Source organism: Leopardus geoffroyi, chromosome A2 (assembly GCF_018350155.1).
Source record: "Leopardus geoffroyi isolate Oge1 chromosome A2, O.geoffroyi_Oge1_pat1.0, whole genome shotgun sequence".
NCBI classification, from domain to species: domain Eukaryota; kingdom Metazoa; phylum Chordata; class Mammalia; order Carnivora; family Felidae; genus Leopardus; species Leopardus geoffroyi.
Window position 1 is genome coordinate 61,711,195 of NC_059331.1, and position 23,404 is coordinate 61,734,598.

General features: G+C 56.8%; 1 protein-coding gene across 11 annotated transcripts in view; it reads right to left on the reverse strand.

Annotated features, from left to right (window-relative positions):
* CAMK2B (calcium/calmodulin dependent protein kinase II beta) overlaps window positions 1-15,359 on the reverse strand; it is an 81,069-nt gene extending 65,710 nt beyond the window's left edge. For 2 of the 11 annotated variants that reach the window (XM_045494149.1, XM_045494144.1), the window contains exon 1: window positions 15,008-15,341. In XM_045494149.1, coding sequence (XP_045350105.1) covers window positions 15,008-15,072 — 65 coding nt within the window. In that variant the 5' untranslated portion in view covers window positions 15,073-15,341. Of the gene's footprint in view, window positions 1-15,007 lie in introns of all 11 variants that reach the window. The other 9 variants (XM_045494148.1, XM_045494151.1, XM_045494146.1 and 6 more) reach the window with 9 other exon arrangements.
* Between the last annotated feature and the right edge of the window lie 8,045 nt (window positions 15,360-23,404).

Consider the following 23,404-nt stretch of genomic DNA (forward strand, 5'->3'; position numbering starts at 1 on the left):
TGGCTGAGGTCGCACTGGTGTCTCTACATGCCGGCCGCACGGCAGGCATATGAACACCACAGGGATGGACCACACTGTCACCTGCCCCACCTGGCCCCAGTGAGCGCTTGCCAGGCAGCCTGCAGCGGGACCACAGGAGCGGCGGGACCCCTCCACACACCCCAAGTGCCGCCACCCGACCCCATCGTGGATGGCCGAGAGCAGGGGCTGTGGCCTCTGTCCACCTGCGTGGAGCCTGGGGGCTGGCGGGGGCCCAGCGGGGAGAACCGCTGGTGTACCCGAAGCCCGAGTGGGACTCGAGTGAGGTAACACCAGCTCTCGTGTGACGGTGTCCGTGCCTCCACGGGCTGCAGGGGCCGCCGGCCCCTTCCCTGTGCTGCCTGCCTCCGCCCTCGCTCACCATCCGTCGGACTGGAGCCGTTTTCTGCGGGAGCTGCTTCCATTTGAGGGCAGCACCCCCTCGCCACACAGGGCTCTGTGTCCCTACCTGGGGAGCAGGGTCACACACTTGGGAGACAAGTTTTGTTCTGTCCCCTAAAGTGAACTCGGACGCTTCAAGGACGTGCCCGTGTCTCCCCTCCCTGGACCCAGACTGCGGGACTCCAGCCACCCCGGAAGCCGGTCGTTGGCTGGAGCCACCTGGCAGCGACACTGGGACAGGACAGGAAAGCCCAGCCAGGCCTGGGGACACCCGCACCCCTCCCCACATCTGCTCTGTGAGGACCAGGGAGGGCGGGAGACTGCGGACAAGGGGGTCCTGCCTGTGTGCCGAGGGTGAGCCCAGCCATCCTTGGGGAGCACCAGTGACCACTGGGCCTGAGAACGGCCTGAACACACTGGCTGCCGGACCCCCGCTCCCCAGTTGAGTGCAGCAGGTGCCGGGCAAACCCCTCATGGCCACAGTCTGAGGGCCGCTCGTCCTGAGTCACCGACACTGAGGACCACAGACGTTCCTGGAACTTACACTCTTCCTGTTTCCCGCTAGGAGACGCCAACTCGGAGAGAGGGCCCTGGCCTGACAGGGACACGCACCCCACCCTTGCTCCCGCCACACACATGCCCCGGACAAAGCCAGTGGCACCCCTGGGCCCCCACTTTCCCCGAGGCTCGGTCAGACGGCACAAGCCATTTCACCGATGACTGGAAACACTTCCATGTTTTAACGCAGGAACATATCACGGGAAGAAAGTAAATACCAAGTCACTCATGAAGCTCTCAGAACAGAGTGGCTGTGGAGGCACGACCTGGCCTGGGTCTTGGCGGGGCTCACCTGGGGGACTGTGGGAGCTGTCCATGGCCTCTCCAAATGGGTTCTCAGGGAGTAGTTTGAGGCGGGGTGCGTGGGAGCCCCAAAAGGCCCTCCCCCTCAGAAGCCGGGTACAAAAGGAAAACTGCAGTGGGGTGTGTCTACCAGGCCCCCCGGCCAGGGTGCGTCCACCGTCTCTGCCCTCCACAGGCTCCAAGGGAGCAGGTGCAGGTGGCCACCCTGCCTGGGCAGGTCGCTTCCTCAGCCCAGGGGGTTCCTGGCACTGCCCGCCTCACCGCAGACACAGTTCTCCAGTGTCACCTCTGTGCCAGGCGCTGTCCCGCAGAAGCAGCCACCAGGCCCGGCCGAGGAAGGAGGGTCTCACCCAGGAGCCGCTCAGTCCTCTCTGGAGCAGGAGGTTCAGACAAGGAGCTGCTTGTGCCTGCCTGGCTGCAGGCCTGGGGCCTGGGTCAGCCTGCCCACCTCTCAGAGGGCACTCCCAGCCCTGGCCCACCCTGGTTGTGCCCCCACCTCCCTCCTGCACACCCAGGGGCTGCCCCAGAGCACGCCTGAGCTCAGCTCGGTGCACCCACACCTGCCCCCACTCCTCCCTGGACAGACGTCTGTGTCAATGCCCCGTCAAGTGTGACCGAGGACAGATGCAAAAACCCACTTGGACAAAACAGGACGGCTAGATTCACACACAGACACCGTGGTATCTCCCCACAAGACGGCACCTGGGACCTTCTTCTGGCCGGGGCTCCACAGAGCGACCTTCAAAGGCAGCTCTTCAAAGCCACAGCCACCCAGCGACCTAGCGCAGGCAGTTGGGGACAGGGACAGAACAGAGTCAGACCGGCAAGCCTGGTCTGCAGTTACTGCCGGGGCAGTTCCTAGAGCAGCCGTCGGAGGAGGGGCAGGAGGTCAGGGAGGCGGGGTCTCAGCTGTCTTGGGGCATGCACGGCCTGCCGTGCATCACACACACATCAGCATACGTCACACACCACACACGCTTCCCACATGGTTCCTACACGCTTTTCACACACACATGTACACCATATGCACAGCATCCATCACACGTACATCACATGTACATGCACCATATACACATCATACCCCTACACACACACATCACATGTACATCCGGACAGCAGAGCACCGTCAGCCTTGACAGGGGAGGAAGCCGTGTGCACAAACAAGGGGTGAAGGTAATGTGGAGAGAGAGTGTGTGTGTGTGCACAAATGTGTGAGCATCATCAGCCTTGACAGGAAAGGATGCTCTGACACTGGAGAATTTGATGCCGAGTGGAAGGAGCCAGACACAGAAGGACACGCGCGCTGGAGGGGTCCACTTACGTGGGGTCCGGAGAGAGGTCCAGTCCACAGAGACAGAGAGGACACGGGGTTGGTGTCTAATGGGGACAGAGCCTCCTTGTGGATGGAAAAGGTCCAGGGATGGACGGTGGTGGTGGCCGCACACAGCGTGGATGTGCTCACTGCCACTGGAGCGCGAAGGTGGTGAGGTGGGGGCCCTGTGTCGCATGCACATCCCCACGCACCTGGCCAGAACGCGGCCGAATCTCTGGGAAATCATTAAGAACAGAGAGAACCTGGTGCTCGTAATGCTCTCATCAACACCAGGTTTTGAAGAAGGGTCTGTGCAGTAACCTGGGCCTCTGCACACAAACATCTGGAGACAGAGCTCCACGAGGGTCCAGGGTGGCGGACCCCTCCCTGGGAGAGCACGCCCCGCTGGCCCCTCCTTGGTGTGGGCAGATGAGGGGCCAGTCATGCTGCAGCGGGGCGTCCCAGAGGCCCCCTCCCTGGTGCTGAGCTGTCCCCCAACAGCCCCCGCGGAAATGCTGGGGTCACCAGAGGCCTCTGGAGGGTACGTGGGGGACCCCGGGGAGGGCCCGGCCTAGGACGAGTGGCCACGTGGCTGGCTCCCCTCAGTCTGCTGCCACAACCAGGGGTCTGACATGACCCTTCCACACCCCGCCCTCCCCACCCAGAAATGTCCCCCTCCCACCCCTGTGGAGCCCTGCACCCCCTTCACTGTGCAAAGCCTGGGCTCGGCCCTGTCCCTGCTCTGGGCCCAGGACCCCTGGCGGCAGAGCCTGGAGCTGGGCAGGGGGCCTTGTGCAGACCTCACCCCCATGGGGACTGAGGCTGAAGGCCCCCTGTACCCCGAGATGGAACAGCACAGAAGACGCAGACGTCCTGCCGCTCAGCACAGAGGCAGGAGCCCCGTGGCCAGCTCTCCACACTCCCTGCTCCCTTCTGAGGGGTGCTGAGGACCAGGGGTGGGGTGCAGAAGGCGGGGGGCCCTTCCAGGGCAGGGCAGGAGAGGGAGGAGAAGGGACACAGGAAGAATCTGGGCCCCGGGCCCCAAGCCGATCAGCCACACCGGCAAGAGCCTGGCCTCTAAGGGAGGTGCAGGAGAGGCCCCGCTGGGTGGGAAAGAGGTGAGCACGGACAGGGCACCCCTCATGACACCTGCACTCTGTCAGGGCACCCAGCCGAGGCCCTGCTCCTGGAGGGCTGGGGGTTCCTGGACCCTCCGTGCCCAGGCAGGCAGGGGTCACACCCATCCAAGAGGTGCCTGCGGGGACGGGGGGGGGGGGTGAGGGAGGAAGGCGGGGTGCAGAGGGAGAGGAGGAGCGGGGGCGGGGGGGGGAGGAGCAGGAGGGGAAAAGGCAGAGAGAAAGGAGAGAACCCACTGAGGACTGACCCAGGTGGCAGATGTTCAGGAATAATAGGACCTGGGGGCTCGGCTCCCCGTCCGTCTGGCTCCAGCCCTCCCGTCACCACCAACCCTGCTGACAGCCTGTCCCCCTCTGCCGCCCACGCCTGTCAGCCTCCCTGCTACCAGGGGAGCCTTCCAGAACCAGGCGCGTGGGCCTTGTCCCCTGTCACGCTGCCACTGTCTGCTGAACCCGCCATGGACCAGCGCCAGCTGGGCTCCGTCTCAGAGACAGAGGAAGAGGCGGGTCTCGCATTCTGGCCTCTGCCCCTCCCAGCCTCCACCCGGGCCTCCACCCTCTGCTGCCTCCACAGGCGCCCTGGTGGGGAAGCGAGCGGGCAGGCCACGGCCCTGCCTCTGGCATCACGGCAACAGTGCCAGGGAGCCGCCAGGCAGAGCCACTCTCACTGCTAATCTTACTTCTCAGCAATTCGAGTGTTGAGAGCCAGATGCTAGACTTCTTTTCTTTTTCTACATCGGTTTTATTTATTTTTAAACATCTTTATTGAGATATAATTCATGTACCAAACAATTCACCCACTTAAAGTGTGTAATTCAATGGCTGTTACTATATTCACAGAGGCCTCCGTCCGTCACCGCAGTCTATAGGTTACAACAGCGTCAGCGGCCGCCCCCCCCCCACCGCCCCCCCCTCCCAGGCCTGGGCTCTGCCCTCTGTGCCCACAGAGCTGCCAGCTCTGGAAGCTTCAGGTAAAGGGGCGTGCATTCTCAGCATTCGCCCAGGTAGGACCGTGTGTCAGCGGTTATGAGAACTCTTCTGTTTTTACTTCTGAATGACATCCCAGCATGTGGATAGGACACGTGTTCCTTACACATTCTGAGGGACATCTGGGCTGCTCCCACGTTTTGGCTCTTAGGGACACTGCTGCTGTGAGCAAGGTTCCGTGCGGACCTGCACTTCCCTGGCTCTTGGGCACATTTCCGGGAATGGGACATTTTGAGGACCCGTTTTCCATAGTAACTGCACTATTTTGCATTCCCACCGGCCGTGAATGAGGGTCCTGACCCCGCATCCTGGCTGGTGCATGTTCTTACCTGCCTCTGTGGGCCTAGCCATCCCAGGGGAGCGAGGTGGTACCACCGTGTTTCCCAAATGACTATCTTTGCGTGCATTTCTTTGGAGAAATGTCTACTCAGGTCCTTCCCCACTTTTTGACTGGTTTGTCTGTCTGCCTTCTTACTGCTTGGTAGTGTGTTCCTGGACTATGCTACATACGAACTCATCATCTGATGAGTGATTCACAAACACCTTCTCCCATTCTGTCCTGTCCCTTTCCTGACAGGGTCCTCTGAAGCACAAAACGTTCTCATGCTGATTAACAACAATTACCTATTTTTCTTCCATTGCTTGTGCTTTAAGCATCATATCTAAGAAACCATTGCCAAACTCCAGGTCACGAAGATTTACTCCTGTGTTTTCTTCCAAGAATTTTATGGGTTTGGCTCCTACGATTAGGTCTATGATCCATTTTGAGATGATGGTGTCACAGTTTTAGGTAGGGCTCCACCTTCACATTTTTTTGCACGTGGATACCCAACTGTCCGTTTGCTGGACAGTTTCCCCACTGAAACGTCTTGTTGCCCTTGTCAAAATCTAATGACCACAGATGCGTAAGTTTATCCCAGAATCTCAGTCCTATTCCACGAATCTATGTGTTTGTCCTTATGCCAGTACCCACACCATCTTGGTCGCCGTGGCTGTATAATTAGGAGTTTTTTAGGTAATCTCTACCCCCAACGTGAGGCTCAAACTCATATCCTCGAGACCAAGGGCCACTCACTGCACCAACTGAGCCAGCCAGGTGCCTCTAGTTCTAAAATCAGCAAGTGTGAGTCCTCCCATATCATTCTTCCTGTCCAAGATTGTTCTGGCTCTTTCTGGGTCTCTCCTTGCATTTTTCTATGAATTTTAGGAGGATTAGCTTGTCGATTTTTTTTAAGGCAGCTGGAGGGCGCCTGGGTGGTTCGGTCAGTTAAGCATCAGACTCTTGATCTCAGCTCAGGTCATGATCTCACAGTTCATGGGATTGAGACCCACGTGTCAAGCTCTGTGCTGACTGTGGAGCCTGCTTAGGATTCTCTCTCTCCCTCTCTCTGCCCCTCCCCTGCATGCTCTCTCTGTCCTCCTCTCTCTCTCAAAATAAATAAATAAACTTTAATAAATAAATACATAAGTAAAGGCAGCGGGAACCGGGACAGGTGTCATAGGGAATCTGTCAGTCAACTTGCAGCATCCCACCACCTTATCAATATTCAGTCTTGTAGTTCACAAACATGAGATGCCTTTCCATTTAGTGGGTCTTCTCAAATTTCTTCAAACAGTGGTTGTGATTTTCAGCGTCCAAGTTCCTGCACTCCTTTTATCGATTTATCACTAGGTATTTGTCCTTTTATATAATATCGTGAAGGGAATTTTCCCAACTCCTAATTTTATTTTGAGACCAAACACTGCTAGTGTAATAAAATATGGATTTTGTATCTTGATCTTGCAACTTTGCTGAACACAAAGGGACTCTCCCAGGACTTCCTTGGGCAATTCTGTACGCACAAGATCACGTCATCTGCAAACAAAGACGTTTGCAAAATAGACGTTTACCTATTCCTTTCCAATATGGGTGCATTTTATTTCTTTTTCTTGCCTAACTCTCCTGGCTAGAACCTCCCGTAGCGTGTTTAATAGAGGTGGAGAGAGCAGACATCCTTGTCTTGCTCCTGACCTGAGATTGACCTTGGGACAAAGCACTCAGTCTTTTGCCATTAAATATGACAGCTGTGGAATTTTCATAGATGCCCTTTATCAAGTTGAGGACATTCCCGTCTATTCCTAGTTTGTGGACTGTTTTTAACAGGAAAGAATATTAGATTTTGTTGGATACTTCTCTGCATCTACTGAGATGGTCATATAATTTCTTTGTTTATTCAATTAATATGGTGTATTGTGACCGAATTTTGTATGTTGAACCAACCTTCCATCATCCAGGAATAAACTTTCTTCATTCATAAGGCATAACCTTCGTCTATGCTGCTGGATTCATTTTGCCAGTCTTTGGTCAAGGATGTTGGATCTACATCCACACTGGTCCATGGTTCTCTTTCTTGTGGGGTCTTTGTCTGGTTTTACAGGCTTCATAGAATGAGTTGGAAAGAATTCCCTCCTCTTCTGTTTTTTGAATGAATTTGTAAAGGACTGCTATTAGTCCTTATTTAAATGTCTAACAGAATGTCTTCGTGGGACATTTCAGAATTTCTCACCTATTAATGAGTCTCTGTCATTTTCAGTTGAGTCAATTTCAGTTGCTGTGTCTCTCTAAGAATTTGTCCATTCCATCTAGGTTATACAACCTGGCACCCAGTTGTTCATGGACTTCCTAGCATCTTTTTATTTCTGTAGGGTCCATTGTATTGCCCCCTTTTTCATTCCTGATTTTATTTATTTATTATACTTTAAAACATTTATTTTTAAAAAATTTTTTAAATGTTTATTTTTGAGAGAGAGAGAGAGAGAGGGAGGGAGATAGAGAGTGAGTGGGGAGGGGCAGAGAGAGAGAGGGGGAGAGAGAGAATCTGAAGCAGGCTCTGAGCTGTTGGCACAGAGCCCAACTCAGGGCTCAAACCCACAAACCGTGAGATCGTGACCTGAGCTGAAGTGAGATGCTTAACCAACTGAGCCACCCAGGCACCCCTCATTCCTGATTTTAACAATGAGTCTCCTCTCCTGACTGGCGCTCCTGAGTCTCTGTAATTACCCCCAGAGCACATGTACTGGTCACCTTCCACCCTGTCATGTCATGTGTCTGTAACTTGCCTCCCCCACCAACAGCTCCACAGCAGCAAGCGCCCTCTGCTCACTATTGCCGCCCCAGCGCCAAGCGAGCACCTGGTGAACAGGCACGTGTGTGGGCACACTTCCTGAATGAATAAGTCAGAGGAAGGGCAACAGAAACCAGGAGAACTACAAGATAAGTAAGTGAATGAGCTTGAAGCTCTAGACCAGCACTGCTCTCATGGCGGTCTCTGCCTACAAGAACCCGTAAGAACCCAAGACGTGGCTGGCCCAAACTGAGGCGTGCTGTAATGTAAAGTCCACGACAGACTGCAAATGCATAATATTTCTAAAAATGTAAGATACTTCACAATAATGCCTGAATTGCTTATATGTTGAAGTAATGCTTTGGACACACTGAATTAAATGCATCTATCGTTAAACTTCCTTGCACCTGTTTAAGTACTCAGGGACATTTTTAATTACACACATGACTTATACCTGTGGCTCCAATAGTTTGTTTCTTCTAGAGAGTGCTGCTCTAGACAGACAGGACCAGGAGTAACATGGCTGAGTGTACAGAGAACAGAAGGCCAACTCCACACCCACAGTCATAGAGCCAAGGGAGGGAGGAGGGGCCTGGGCCCGGCCTCAGGTCTGTGTCTGTGCTGCCCACCCGACGGCGCTGGGACCTTGTCCGCCTCGTGTCTGCGTCAGCTGGGCTGGGGTGTGGCCCCCAACATGCAGCCGAGCCGGGAACCACCGCTCTGGTCTCTGTTCAGCAGGTGCACCCTTAACTAGACCAGCGCTCTTTCCCCAGAAAGCGCTGGCCAGATGGCCTGGCTCAAACCAGCGACGCTGAGGACCAGGCTGCACCTCAACACACAAGAACAAGAGCCACACGAAGAACTTTATCAAGACGTGGAAAGAACACAGCAAAGCTGTGGCGTCAGCTCTGTGGCAAGCACCTCAGTGACACCTGCCCTGCGGCCGCACCTCGCCAGGTAACGAGACAGGCGGCCACTCGAGCCAGGTGTCTGCGCGTTGCTGAGGCCAGCGGCCCCTCCTGCCTCCACTCGCCTGGGAAGGAGCCGCAGCCTTCGAGGCTGTTCCTCTGGGCGCCTACTGTGTGCCGGGCACGGCTCTCGGTCCTGGAATATGGTCCCGGGTGACACAGAGGCAGGGGTGCCCCTCAGCTTCTCTCTGGAAACAGGCACCAGCCTGGACGGGCTGGACCCCGGGGAGGGCGTTACATCGGAAGACATGGGCCCTTCCGGCAGGACAGTAACGCTGGCGCCTCCTTCCGCCGTCCACGCCCCCGTATGACCACGTGGTTACATTTCCTCCACAAAATTCTCTTCCATCTTCGCCCAGCTATTGCCAATCTGTTCCAGAATTCAACAAAAGCCTGTATCTGCCTTCACAAAGAACCCGAGCCTTAGTTACGTCAGGACCCTCATGTCCACGCAGAATCACGTCCAGGAGCTGCAGCCACTGACCAGGCCAGCAACCCTCCAAACTAGGAGGCGAAAGGCCCCGGGGTTTGGCAGCGAGTAATGCCACTCTGACATGTTTTTATTTTAAGTAGACTCAGATTTTTATAGGAATAAAATATACATTTCTATGTAATATGCCAATATGATAATTTTCGGAAAACCAAGTTGATACATAATGTATTTTTATGTTTCGACACTAACAAAGTGACACGCAGCTGTGAAAGATGCTTTAAAAATCAGATTCCATTTTTGTGGGAGAGAAAGAGGGAATTCAATTTTGTGAACATGTATTTGAAATCTCCAGAAAGGCCACATCTCTTGCCTTGAGCCCGGGAGGTGGCCTCGGAGAGCAGAGGGGGGCACGGGACGTGTCCAAGGAGCAGACAGCCTGCTCATGTCACCTCCGCCTGGACTGTCCTGTTTGGCACCTGTTAAATCCTGGGGGGACAACAAGGACTCTCAGGGAACAGGGCCTTTTTAGGCAGAAGAAGACATATGTGTCTCTCCCGTAGGCGCTTGGGCGATTCTTCAAGTAACAAGAGGAGAGGAATCTGTTCTTGGGTTCTTTTTGAAGAGTAGGTGACCCTCGTTCTGATTCATGCACAATGACCGTGCCCTCCCCCCCACCCCGCTAAGCTTGGGAGCCCCGGTTTCAAACACAGGGCCCTCTCATCCCTCCGTCATGCCCGTCAGGAAACCGCACCCTCCATGTTCAGGGCACTGCCAGCCCCGAGCTGGAGGGAAACAGTGACTCGGGTCAGCATAAGGTGTGAGGAGCAAACAGAATGCAGAATCACATCTACGGTGATGCCATCTGTGTTTTAAAATCAGATATACGTGCGACACATGTATGCGTACACACGTGTAGACACGTGCACAGCCCAGGCTCCTGGGGGCACGGAGGAAAGCGGGGGTAAAAGAGTCACTTCTGCACACACTCATGTATTTATTCTCTTCATAAGACGATACTGCCTTTGCAGTTTGTTTGATTAAGAAAATAAAATTTCAAGCCCTGCTGGTCCCAAACGGGGGCAGAGTATTGGATGCTGTGGGACCAAAGGAAACAGTGGCTTTTCATAAAGGAGCCAGGGGGCACTGCTTGTGCTGGAAGAACAGCCTGCTGAGGATGGGCAGCATCCTGAAAAGCCGAGGGTCAGAGTAGACCACAAGCGGCCCTGAGTCAGCCGATGGAAAGAACCGAGCAGGGTCACGAGCTTCCACGGGGAGCAGAAGGTGGCCCACCACCGCCCGGATCCCCACCCGGGCCCTTGCGGCCTCCGCCCGCCTCGGCTGTGACAGGGGAAAGGTCGCCGCACCCACCCCTCGCACGGAGCTGGCTGATGTCACAAGCACCACTTCGCCACTGGGCCTGTCACCAGGAGAGAAAGTGCAGGTAAGCGAGCGCGCGGTGTATTCTTAGCTCCCAGCAAAGTAGGTTATGGTATAAAAATACCGTTCAATAGTAACCAAACGAGCGTCACCTTCATGTGCGTCTTGCAGCAACCTCAGCGTGTGTGACTTCTTTCCTAAACACCCTCCACTAAGGGTGAGACTCCAGCTCCGGGCCCAGTTCACTCACCCCTCCCTCAAATGTGCAGTGGCCAGGCCTGGCACTGAAGGGGCCTGGGGCCCAACTGTAGCCTGAGGGGGGGGGGGTGCTGCCCATGTGTGGGGTTCTGGGCTGGGCAGCAGGGGAGGAGGCTCTTGAGCAAAGGCACGGAGGCTGGAAATGCTCATCGGAGGGCGTGAGAGAGCCGACATGTCGCTCCTCCTCCAGGGAGCCCACCCGGCTTCAGAGCTCAGGAGACTCAGCCATCCGTTTGCTCTGAACGCCCTGTCTATCCACGAACCTGCTAGCGGGTCACTTGCTGGTTGAGAGTGTGCAGAGGAAGGCCCGCTAGTGGGGGGCCGGGGAGTGCACACCCCAGGACAGGGGCTGCTCTCCACTGCATGGGGTCAAGGACACACCAAGGTTGGCTCTGGGCCTAGCAAAGTTCAGGGGGTGCTGGGAGGAGTGGGGAGCCCTGGCCTGGAGACCGGGCCTTCCTCACCGCTGGGACCAGACACCCATCCTCCCTGAGCCATGTTTCTGTGTCTGTAAAATGGGGCGGGAGGGCAGCTTCCCACTCAACTCGAATCGGGGACATGCACTTGGGAGGTGGCTACAAAGGGGCCACCCTACCCCACCAGGTAGTGGCCACCCTACCCCTCCAGGGTCTGGAGCATCCAGACCCTGAAACCAAATCCTCACGGCAGCTACTTCTACTTTTTCTGGAGAGATCGCTCGTATTTTAAAGAAGGTGACCCCCCCACAAAGTGGCAGATTTGTGAGCCCGAACACAAAATACTCTTCCTACCCAACCACCCGTCAAACAGCTAAGATCTACCAGTGACAAGCGACAGCATGCCAGGAGGGGCTAGACGCACAGGGGGATGTGGAGAATGTGGCCGGGACAGATCCTACAGAAGCCCTCCCACCAGCAAACTTGCCGCGGGACTGGACAGAGAGGCCACCGGGAGCCACGCAGGCCTCCGTGCAGAGGGCAGTGGTTATGACATGCCTCCTGCCAGCAGCCATGGCCAGTCAACGCATCAGCGCGACAGGTGCCAGCAGGCCCAAGAGGAGTGAAAACACGTGTCAGAACTGTTGCGGTTGAGTTAAAACACACCAGACAATACTATGCGTTAGTCATGGGCCTTATACCTGAGTGTAAAGGAGTGAGAAAGTTGGGAAGGATAAAATCCAGATACGTGATTGTGGTTGGAGAACAAATCCCACTTCGTTTGTTTTCTACCTTTATTGAGACGTAATCAACACACAACCTCGAGTGAGTATACGGATCTGGTGCCCAAGTGTGTATCAGGGCATGACCCCTGCGTTAGGCTAACACAGCCATCACCTCACGCGGTTACCATGTGTAGATTTTCGAAGATCTCCTGTCACACCAGCGACCTGGTGGTTACCTAGAATTGCCGTGCCTTTCCGTGAGATCTGCAGAACTCACTCGCGGTTACGGAACACGCACTTGTAACGTTTTCGATTCTCGGTGGAAGACGCACAGGCGCTCGCTTTATTACTCCTGGAATTTTTCTCAATTTTTAAAATCTACACAACATAATAAAACTAACACTGCATCACTGCCAAGGGCTTGGAGACCCTGCTGTGTGCCTGCCTGGGGCCCCCAGCTCAAGGGGGCTCTTAACCCAGGACTCAGGAGCCCTGGCCCAGTGTGGCCACCCTGCCCAGCAAGGCAGGTCAGAGCCCCAGAAAACAGCTTGTCTTGGTCCTCAGATCCCCAGGCCCCCAGGGAAGGATCCTGAGCACAGCCGGGGAGAAGGGCAGACAGGGAAGGGGCCGGAGCAGGGAGGGGAGCGGCGGTGGCCACGTCACCGGGCAGCTGTGGGCCTGTGGCCCGGTCCTTCCCGGGCAGAGAGCTCAGCGTCGTCCGGTGCCAGGGGCTGCGGCTTTAAATAAACTTGGATGCATCCACCTGAGGCCGGGAAGCAGCACCAACTGTGCCCTGGGTAAGCGCTGTCAACAACCAGCCAACATGGCCGCCTGGACCCCAGCCCCCCTGCCCCCTGCAGCCACCCCTGCACCTGCTTGGCCTCCCTTACCCAGGATGCCCCAGCAGGGCTGTGACAGGCCCTCACCGGGCCCGGTGCCTAAGGCGCTCCATGAAGGAATGCTGGGCCAGACTGAAACCCTCCCAGCCCCAGAGGGTCGGCCCAAGGTCCTGGGGTACATTCCCTTCTCCTCCCAGGCACTTGCCCCCCACCCCACGACTGGGGTGCTTCACCCATTCACTCTCCAGCCCCCTGGCTGCATACCACGGCAGCCACGTGGCTCCTTTCTGGAAGCTGCTCCAGGTGGGGTGGGGGGTGCTGGCCTCCACTGTGAGGTCCCCTCTTGGCCCCTGCCCAGGGCAGCCCAGAGACCTCCATTCCCCGTGTGGACGTGGGCGGCAGTGCCCAGGATAATCCGTGGCTGCCGGAACTGCAAGCCTGGAGTTGAGGGGGGCCAACCTCCACAATGCCAGACCCTCAGAAGCCACAGAAAAGTGCAGGGGTAGGCAGAGCCAGCTTTGGTTTGAGGAGAGGGGCCCAGGGGCACTTGGTCCAGGGTCCATGTGCTCTAGGGCCAGCACAGAAACAATGAGAAAGTCCCCCAGAAAGGACAGCTTCCTCCCACTGCCCCCCTCTTCCTGGGAAAACAAGCCCTCTGAAGACCCCCTAGCCTGCTGCCTCGGCCCAGCTTCTTCCAGGCCCGTGTTCAGGGCCTCAGGACAGCACACGGTTGGTGTGCTGGACCCTCCCTGGCCCTCTGCCTCTGCTCCGCTCTCCAGGTCCACCAGCCCCAGGGGCCGGGCACCCAAACAGCACCCACAGGACAGAAAGGAGTTTCTGGGCCTTCAGGGCATGGCCTTGCCCCCCAGGGCCAGGCCAGGGGTTTCCTGGCCTGGGGTTTCCTCCACCCAGCTGACCAGCCCTCAGGCCTGACCCGCAACCTCCCCCACATGCAGGGAGCACCGGATAATCAGCACAGCCCCACTCTCTTCCCAGATCAGCACCCACAATCATCAACCATCGACACCCCTCACCAACACAATCACCATCAGGAACCCTTTTCAGAGAAAGATCTGCCTTTGGATGTGTAAGAGGAAACCTCGCCAGCGCCCCCACCACGCGGGAGGGCGGGAGAACGAGGGAGGAAGATGGGGCTCTGGCCGCGCGCGCGGGGCTGGAGCCTAGGGATTCAGGAGTTCCGGAGCCGGCCCAGGGAGGCCGGCTGTAGCCACCCTGATTCACCCCAGGCGGAGAGCAGCCCCTGGGGCACCCCAGCTAGAGTCCAGGAGCACCCCACCTAGAGTCCAGGGACACCCCACCTAGAGTCCAGGGGCCACCTGTTCCCCAGGGTTGAGGCCCCACCTGAACCGAGCCTTCGAAGCCCCTCCCCATTTTACCCACCCCCACCCCCGCACGCGTGTCAATAACTCTCCAAAATACACCCTCCGCCTACTTCGATGACCCTGAAATCAGGGGGCCCGTCAGGCTCCCCACCGCACCCCCTCATCTCCACCCCAGGGATCCGCCAAGCTCCCCAACCTCAGCCCCTCGGCTCCCCTGCCTCCTCCTTCCAGAAGAATCTGGGGGAAAATCCTCCAGAGCCGCGACTCCACGGGGGCCCCACGGCAGAGGCCGTTCCCACGCGTCCCGGAGCGCAGCGGGCACCCCCCGCGCGGATGGAGCCACGCGGAGGAGCAGACGCCTAGCCGGTCTCGCCGCCCCCGCGCCCGGCCGCCGGGTGGGGGGTGGGGACAGCGCGGCCCGCGTCGGGAGCGACCCTCAGGCCAGGGCCGCCCCCTCCCCCGCGCTCCAGGCCCCGCGGCCGCCCCCGCGCGCCGCTCCTCTCTGACCTCCTGCCGCCAAATGCGTCACGTCTGCCCGGCGCTCCGGGGACACCTGCTGCCGCCCCCGCGGCGCCGAGCCCCGCGCCCCGAGCGCCGGCCTCCGGCCGGGCGGCCGCGCCGAACAGGGCCGGGCGGAGCTGCGCGCGCCGAGGTCCGGCAGCCTGGCCCGGGGCCCGGGGGGTCGGGGCCGCGCGGGGCCGAGCGCCTCGGGCCCCTAGCCGGGAGGAGCCGGGGGCGCGCGGGGCCGCAGTGCGCCCCGAGCCGGCGGCGAGGAGGGTCCGGGGGTCCGGAGGTCCCTGCCCGGCCCGCGCGCGCCGCGGCTCTTACTTGCCAATATCCTCGTAGAGCTGGTACTCGTCGGTGAAGCGGGTACAGGTCACCGTAGTGGCCATGGCGGCGACAGACGGGCTCGGCGTGCGCTGTGCTGCGCTCGGGCGGCGGCGACTCCGGCTCCCGCTCGCGGGCACGGCGGCGACTCGGGCGCGGGCGCGGGCGACACCTCGGCTCGCGGCGCCGGGCGGGGGCCGGGCTGGGCTGCGCCGGGCGGCGAGCGCACGCGAGATCTGCGCGCTCCGTCCCCGCCAGGAGCGCGCCGCACACCTACGCGCGGGGAGCGCGGGCGCGGCTGTCACCGCCGCCGCCGCCGCCGCCGCCGCCGCGCCCGCCGCCCCTGCACGCGCCCTGCACGCGTCTTGCACCCGCACGGCTCCCGCGCCCTGAACACGCACCCGCACCGCTCCCCTGCACCCGCACCACTCCCCTGCACCCGCGCCCGCACCGCTCCCCGAACCCGCATGGCTCCCCTGCACCCGCACCCGCACCACTCCCCTGAACCCGCATGACTCTCGCACAGCTCTCCTGCACCTGCACCCACACCGCTCCCCTGCACATGCACCCGCACCACTCCCCTGCATCCGCACCGCTCCCCAGCACATGCACCCGCACCACTCCCCTGCACCTGCACCACTCCCCTGCAGCCGCACCCACGCCCTCGCCCTGCACATGCTGGGCCCGCACCCAAGTCCGTGCACGCGCACACACAGGCATCACAGGCCACCCAAGCCAATTTCTCTGTTCCCTGCGGAGATCCCCCCTTGAACACACACAGGAGACTGCACACAATGGACCCTGTCCTCTCTCTCCCCCGAGTGCCCACCTCACCCCGGACCGCCAGAGGGAATTCAGACGCACCTGGATGGACGGGGGACACGTATGTCAGCCTCCACAGGGCTCGCTCCTTGCACACCCAGGAGGAGATATTACGGGAACCCTCCTGTCCTGTCTGCACCGCTCGTGCAGTGCACAGTCGTGCACCCCCACCCGCAGCCCCCACATCCCAGCCGGGCAGAGCTGCCCAGGGGGCCTTGCACACCAAGCAGGGTGGGGGATGAGAGGGTGCCTGTCGGCCAGGCCCCTCTCCTTCACTCCCCGAGGACTGGATGCAGGGGTGTACCAGCGCAGGAGCTGAGGCGGAGGGCCCGGGAGTCAGGGGAGCAGGGCTGCAAGGGCAGTAAGTCAGAAGGCCTGAGAGTTCACAGCTCTGTGCTCAGTTAGGGCGACACATTCTCCCCTCTCAGGACTAGTCCACCTGCCTGCCCCCTTCCCTGGCCTAGAAGAGGGTCCATCCTGAACATGACCCTGGAACAGAGGAGGAGGAGGGAGCAGGAGGGAGGGGCAGGAGAGGCCGGGCTGACCCCATTTCCACAAACCAGACTCCCCTAGGGTCACACCCGGCCTGCCCTCTGGAACCAGGCTCCAGGGCCAGCGGAGGACCCACCTGGCTGTGGCACCCACCCTCTAGTGAGGGGACAGAGGCGGGGTCTGGCCTGGGCAGGCCCTGAGGACAGAAGTTTCCAGCAGCTAGCTCTCGATGTAGGTCAGGCAGCTGTCCTGATCTGAGCTACTTATGGTACCATGGGCTCCCCAGGCAGAGGCTGTGGGCCTGTCCTGCTCGTCTCTGTCACCCTGGTCTGTGGCTGCCCCAAAGCCACAGTTAGTGTTTCCTGAGTGGAAGATCGAATGAAAGGGTTCTGGGGTGGGGGCAGCCAGGCCCTGGCAAATGGCTGTGAGGTGGATGAGCGGACTGGCAGCCAGTCCCTGTCCTGGGGGAGGTTTCTAGACTTAACTGGCACCCAGGAGACGGCCAGAGGCCAAGGAATACTCCGGCAAGTGCCCGGCTTAGAGCAAGGGACCCTGTGGGGAGGGTGGTCTGGCCTTGACCTTAGCGATGCTGGGCAAGAGGGGAGACCACTGGCATGCCTGCAGCTGCCATCAGCACATGCTGGGCGCCTAAGGGGCAGCTGCCCCCTCTCCTGGGCAGGGGTGGGCTTGCTTGTCCTGCGGGCACATGCTGAGCCGGGTCGCATCCTTCTGGACTCTGGAAGGAGAAGGAGGCAGTCCCACACAATAGAATACAATTAGCAAAACAAACAAAACAAAAGTGCACCCCTCTCTCCAGGCTGCAGGCAGACCCTTTGTGCTGCCAAGGTCACACATGCTCCTGGCAGCACGCCAGGACAAAGTGGCATTAAAATCATGATGACAGCTAACATGGATTTGTTCACAGGTTTTACATGTGCTATCTCACCAAATTCTCAAACAATCCCGGGAGGCACATACTATTATTATCCCTGGTTTACTACAAGGGACGGTGGAGAGACAGAGGTAAAGTAACTTAGCCAAAGTCACACAGCCAACGAGGGGCTGGGACTCACCCCCCACTACCCTGCCAACCTTCTCTTGTCTTTTGTTTTCACACATATGCGCGCACACACGCAGACACACGTGTGCAGGATACAAACACACACACGTGCGCACACACACATGCACATGCACACACACATGCACACTTCCTGCAGCCCCAGGCAAGGGCACAGCAGCATTCTGGGCTGTCTGTTTTGAGGTGCCTTTTGCTGGTTGAGGACCAAGTTTCCACAGAAGTTAGGGTCACTAAAGGGTATGATTTAAGGCCCCTCCTCTACCCCTGTTAGCAACCGGGGTCCCCCAGGCAGCCCCTCGCCTGGGTTGGAAGGTTCAAGGCATGATGTGGAGCGACTCGGAGGAGGGCAGGAAGGACAGGAAGGGCAGGCTAATGAGGGCGCTGCAGGGGGGATGACTGCTCTCCACCTCCAGACTCAGAGAGCTCCTCCCCAGCAGAGTAGAAAGCTGGAAGGGAGAAGGGCTGTGAGCCATGACCCCTTCTGGAGTCCCAGGCCCCAAAAGCCCTCTCATTTGGCTCTGGCCTCCCAACCCTCCTCCAGGAAGGGCCCTCTTCAACCCGCACCCCTGCATCATCTCTGCCTCCCACCTTATCCTCTCTCACTGGCTTTCGTCAGCGAGGAGGGCTCTCCCTCCCAGGTGGCAGCTGGGGTGGGTGTGGGGAATATCAGTTCTGGGAGGTTATTGTTAGGACAGTCACCATGGCAACAAGCATCACATCTGCAGAGCCAAAAGTGCTGCACATGGGGCTCATTCTCCCAAGGAGAGACACAGCCTTCCCTGTCCTCCTCACCTCCAGGGGCTGATGTCACTGCCACCACCTTTCCCAGGCCCAGCCATCTGCCTGGAAGAGTAGGCTATGGTTTCCCAGAGGAAGCCACTAATCCATCAATCTCCAATCACCTAGCCCTTGACATGGCAGCCAGTGCAAGACACTGTGGCAGGCATGTGGAAGGGTGATGGTGATGATGGTGGTGATGGTGATGATGATGGTGGTGGTGATGGTGGTGGTGATGATGGTGGTGGTGGTGGTGGTGGTGATGGAGATAATGGTGATGATGGTGGTAGTGATGTTGATGGTGATGATGGTGAAGAGTGATGATGATGATAGTGATGATGGTGATGATGGTGGTGGTGATGGTGGTGATGACAGTGATGATGGTGATGATGATGGTGATGATGGTGATAATGGTGATGATTATGTTGGTGGTGATGGTGGTGATGACGATGGTGGTGATGATGGTGATGATGATGGTGGTGATGGTGATGATGATGGTGATGATGATGATGGTGATGATGATGATGGTGGTAATAATGGTGATGATTATGTTGGTGATGATGATGGTGATGATGGTGGTGGTGATGGTGATGATGATGGTGATGATGGTGATGATGGTGATAATGGTGATGATTATGTTGGTGGTGATGGTGATGATGGTGATGATGGTGGTGGTGATGATGATGATGGTGGTAATAATGGTGATGATTATGTTGGTGATGATGATGGTGATGATGGTGGTGGTGATCATGATGATGATGGTGGTGATGATGGTGATGATGATGGTGATGATGGTGATAATGGTGATGATTATGTTGGTGGTGATGGTGGTGATTGATGGTGGTGGTGATGATGATGGTGGTGATGGTGATGATGATGGTGATGATGATGATGGTGGTAATAATGGTGATGATTATGTTGGTGATGATGATGGTGATGATGGTGGTGGTGATGGTGGTGGTGATGATGATGATGGTGGTGATGATGGTGATGATGGTGATAATGGTGATGATTATGTTGGTGGTGATGGTGGTGATGATGATGGTGGTGATGATGGTGGTGATGATGATGGTGGTGATGGTGATGATGATAGTGATGGTGGTGATGATGGTGGTGATGATGATGGTGGTGATGATGGTGGTGATGGTGATGATGGTGATGGTGATGATGGTGATGATAGTGGTAACGGTGGTAATGGTGGTGATGGTGGTGATGGTGACGGTGATTATGATGATGGTGATGATGATGATGGTAGTGATGATGGTGGTGATGATGATGGTGGTGATGGTGATGATGATAGTGATGGTGATGATGGTGGTGGTGGTGGTGATGGTGGTGATGATGAAGGCCATAGCTACAATTTACAATATACCCACTACATGCTAGAAACTTCTATAGTTTCAACACCCACCACTTCATATAAACCTCATAGCAACCTGGCAAGCTATGGGTTGACCTCCTTTTACAGATGAGGAAACTGAGGCACAGAAGGACTCAGGTGACACAGCTAATCTGTGGCAAAACCAATATTGTTGCCCAGACCGCCTAACTTTATAGCTGGCACCTTTAAGCACTACACTCTGCTCATGGGTGACTGTGGGCTTGTTCATGTGGCTACTGTGTGCCAATTCTGTGCTTGGCTCTGCCCAAGCACTGGGTCACCCCAAGGAATGAGGTAGACAAGGTTGCTGTCTTTGCAGGGCTTACGCCCAAGACCAACAAGAAACAAATAAGAAATGTGGCATATAAGTAAATTCAAAACAAAGTGATTTGCTAGACTGTGACAGAGCGGCAAATTTAGAGTGTGCGCCCAGGGAGGGCCTCTCTGAGGAGGTAAGGTTTCAGCTCAGATCTGAGTGACAGAGGAATGAGGGGAAAGGGCACTGCAGGCAGAAGCAGCGGCCGTGCAAAGGCCCTGTGGCTGGAAGCAGCTGGTGTGTTCCGGGAATGAAGGTGAAGAAGAGGGGCCGCAAAGGTCCCCACCCCCTGCCGTCTGTCCATCTGCATCTTCTGCTCGGCACCTGAGTCCTGCAAAGGAGCGCAAACCGTCTACGTGACTCACGAGCAAAGAGACAAAGCTAGCCGGTAAGTGGGCAGCTCACATGGGCAGTCTCCTTGGGCCTGAACAAAGGTTCCGCCCAGGGACACAGGAGCACAGACCCTCCAGACTCCTTTCTCACTAGGCACCCAAGCACGAGGTGGGGAGCACCATCTGGCTGAAAGACACCACACTGCCTGGGCACAAGTCATCAGGGAGCACGCTGAGCACACACCTAGAAGGCTCCCACTGAGCACATTTCCAGGCCAGGGCTTGGCCTTGTTCCTGCCACATGCCCAGCACCCCGCTGAGGCCTCTGGCTGCCTGGGCCCCCTCCCCGGCCCCCAGCAACTGGTACCTCTTGCCCAATTTCCTCCTGGGCAGCATCACTGCCAGCCTCAGATATGCCTTGGGCCCTGGGCCCCAGAAGGCCAGGCATCATCCCAACCCAGTGCCCCTGACCCCGTGTTGGGCTTGCACAGTATCCCCATTGACCAGGCCTGCTCAGGCCAACGGGACCAGGCGACATGACACCAGTGCCCTAAATGGCCAGGAGGGGTCAGGGAGTCACCCCTGGCCACTGTTCCCTCACCGTGAACACCAGGGACGCGTTGTGGGAACTGCCTCCAGGCGTGAGTCAAGCCCCTCCTGTACCCACCTGCCCACCATCTTACCCTCAGGCCCAGAGGGCATGAGCCAGAGGCCTGGGGTTGCTGGCATGAACCCCACGTGGCATGACCCACGTGGATCAGCCTGGGGCTTGTGTGGCACAGACATCCACTCCCCTCTCCCTGAGCAGGCAGCCATTCTGGTGCTGGTGGCTGCTGGCCTCCATGGAGCCCCTGGGGGACCCAGGCTGCCCCCCAGCTCTCTGCTGTAGTGCTCTGACATGGAGATCCGGCCATCACGTCTGGATAGCCAAACGGAGGACAGACAGTGGACTCATCAGCTTTGTCCAGAGTCTAATCACATGACTTCATTCAGCCACAAAGGATGCTGGGAAAAAGTCTTGACCCAGCTGAGCATCTGTCCTTGAAGAAGAGGGGGGCTGTGTGTTGGGGACCAGGGGTGCCCCCACTGCCTGGCCACGCGTCCGCCCAGAGGACATCAGCGCTGCAGACGGAATAGGGCCGTGGCACACCTGGCTGGGCCCGGACCCGGACTTGGAGCCTCCTCCGCTTAGGGTTTACTAGGAGTGACGGATGCCATGCACGAATGTGACCTGGCAGCCATTTTGGAGAAGTGTTCACCAGTTTCTTCAAAAACAAAACATGGGTGGGGCGCCTGGGTGGCGCAGTCGGTTAAGCGTCCGACTTCAGCCAGGTCACGATCTCGTGGTCTGTGAGTTCGAGCCCCGCGTCGGGCTCTGGGCTGATGGCTCAGAGCCTGGAGCCTGTTTCCGATTCTGTGTCTCCCTCTCTCTCTGCCCCTCCGCCGTTCATGCTGTCTCTCTCTGTCCCAAAAATAAATAAACGCTGAAAAAAAAAAATTAAAAAAAAAAAAATAAATGTAAAAAAAAAAAAAATGGGAAGGAGGGGAAAGTGGGTGATGGGCATTGAGGAGGGCACCTGTTGGGATGAGCACTGGGCATTGTATGGAAACCAATTTGACAATAAATTTCATAATAAAAAAAATAAAACAAAACAAATACGTTCGCTTGGACCTACTAATTCCTCTCTTCGGGATTTACCCAGAAGAAACAAAAAACATATGTCAGGAAAAAACCCAAAATTTGTATAAAAATGCTACAGCAGCTCCCCTGGGAGCAGCCACACCGTAAACGCCATAAACGTATGAGAAAGAGCAGCTCAGGTGAGGCGTGGGGACCACGTCTGAGCAGAAGCGGCCAGACAGAGAACACATCACTCCAGAGCGGAGCCACGGCTGTTGAAACCACAAAGTGGCTGTGCCCGCAGAGGCTCCGCATGGCCCGAGGGAGTGTCCTGGGATGGTGGATGTGCTCTGGGTTTTCGCAGTGGACACGGCTGTCACAAACCTAGCAATGGCACACTTAAAATGGGCACCTCCGTCCGTCAGTGTAACTTGCACGTCAGTTGCATCGGTGTCACTGGTGCTGGTGTCCCGTTCGGGGACATGAGGGGACAAAGTAAATCCCACAGAATCCTAGAGAGGCAGGCTTCAGTGACAACAGTGCGTTACAGTAAAAAAGAAATAACTGAAGGAAGCCAAGGAAACCCACCCTGCAGAAAATTAAAACGTCAGACAATGGAAACCACCAAACACCCGCACGACGGGACCCACGGGAAGCCGCAACACTCCGCACGCGACAACATGCAGCCCCAGAAGAGACAGGCCAGTTCGACCTCCCAGAAAACAAAAAATAACAAAATAACCCCAAGAAAGGTAAAGGGAACATGTACTAAAGACCAGATAGAAATTAGTGAAATGAAAAGCAACCCAGAGCAGAGGTAATCAGCAATACCAAAAGCTAGATCTTTGGGGGAAAGGTTTTAAGATTTTATTTTATTTGTTTAATGTTTATTTATTCTTTGAGAGAGAGCGCATGCACACAAGTGGGGGAGGGGCAGAGAGAGAGAGGGAGACACAGAATTCGAGGCAGGCTCCAGGCTCTAAGCTGTCAGCACAGAGCCCGACGCGGGGCTCAAACCCATGGGCTGTGAGATCATGACCTGAGCTGAAGTTGGGTGTTCAACTGACTGAGCCCCCCAGGGGCTTTATTAAAAATAAAAGATTTTATTTTTTTAAGCAATCTCTACACCCATTGTAGGTGTAGAACTCACAACCCCGAGATCAAGAGTCCTCATTCCTCTAACTGAGCCAGCCAGAAGCCACTGGAAAAAAATTTGTGTGAACAACAAAAATACATCTTTGACAAGTCTGGTCAATAACAAAAAATAAGCCCCAAAAGGAGGTAGAAAAAGGGGGACAGAAGCGAAATAAAGAGATTATAAAAGAGCACTGGGCACAGCATGTTACCAATAAATGGAAAAACATAGTTGAAATGGAAATTTTTCTAGGAAAATATAAAATTACACATACTGACTCAAAAAAAGTGAAATGCCATAAAAGAAACGTAAAGGCTGTGAACTCTGCACAATAAGAATGCTTTCACTTATTATATTTTTCAAAAGTGAAGAGTGTCCACGAGGGAGCACGAGCGAGCAAAGCCAGCAGCCCTGACGAGGGAGAAACCCAAGCCAGGCCCGCG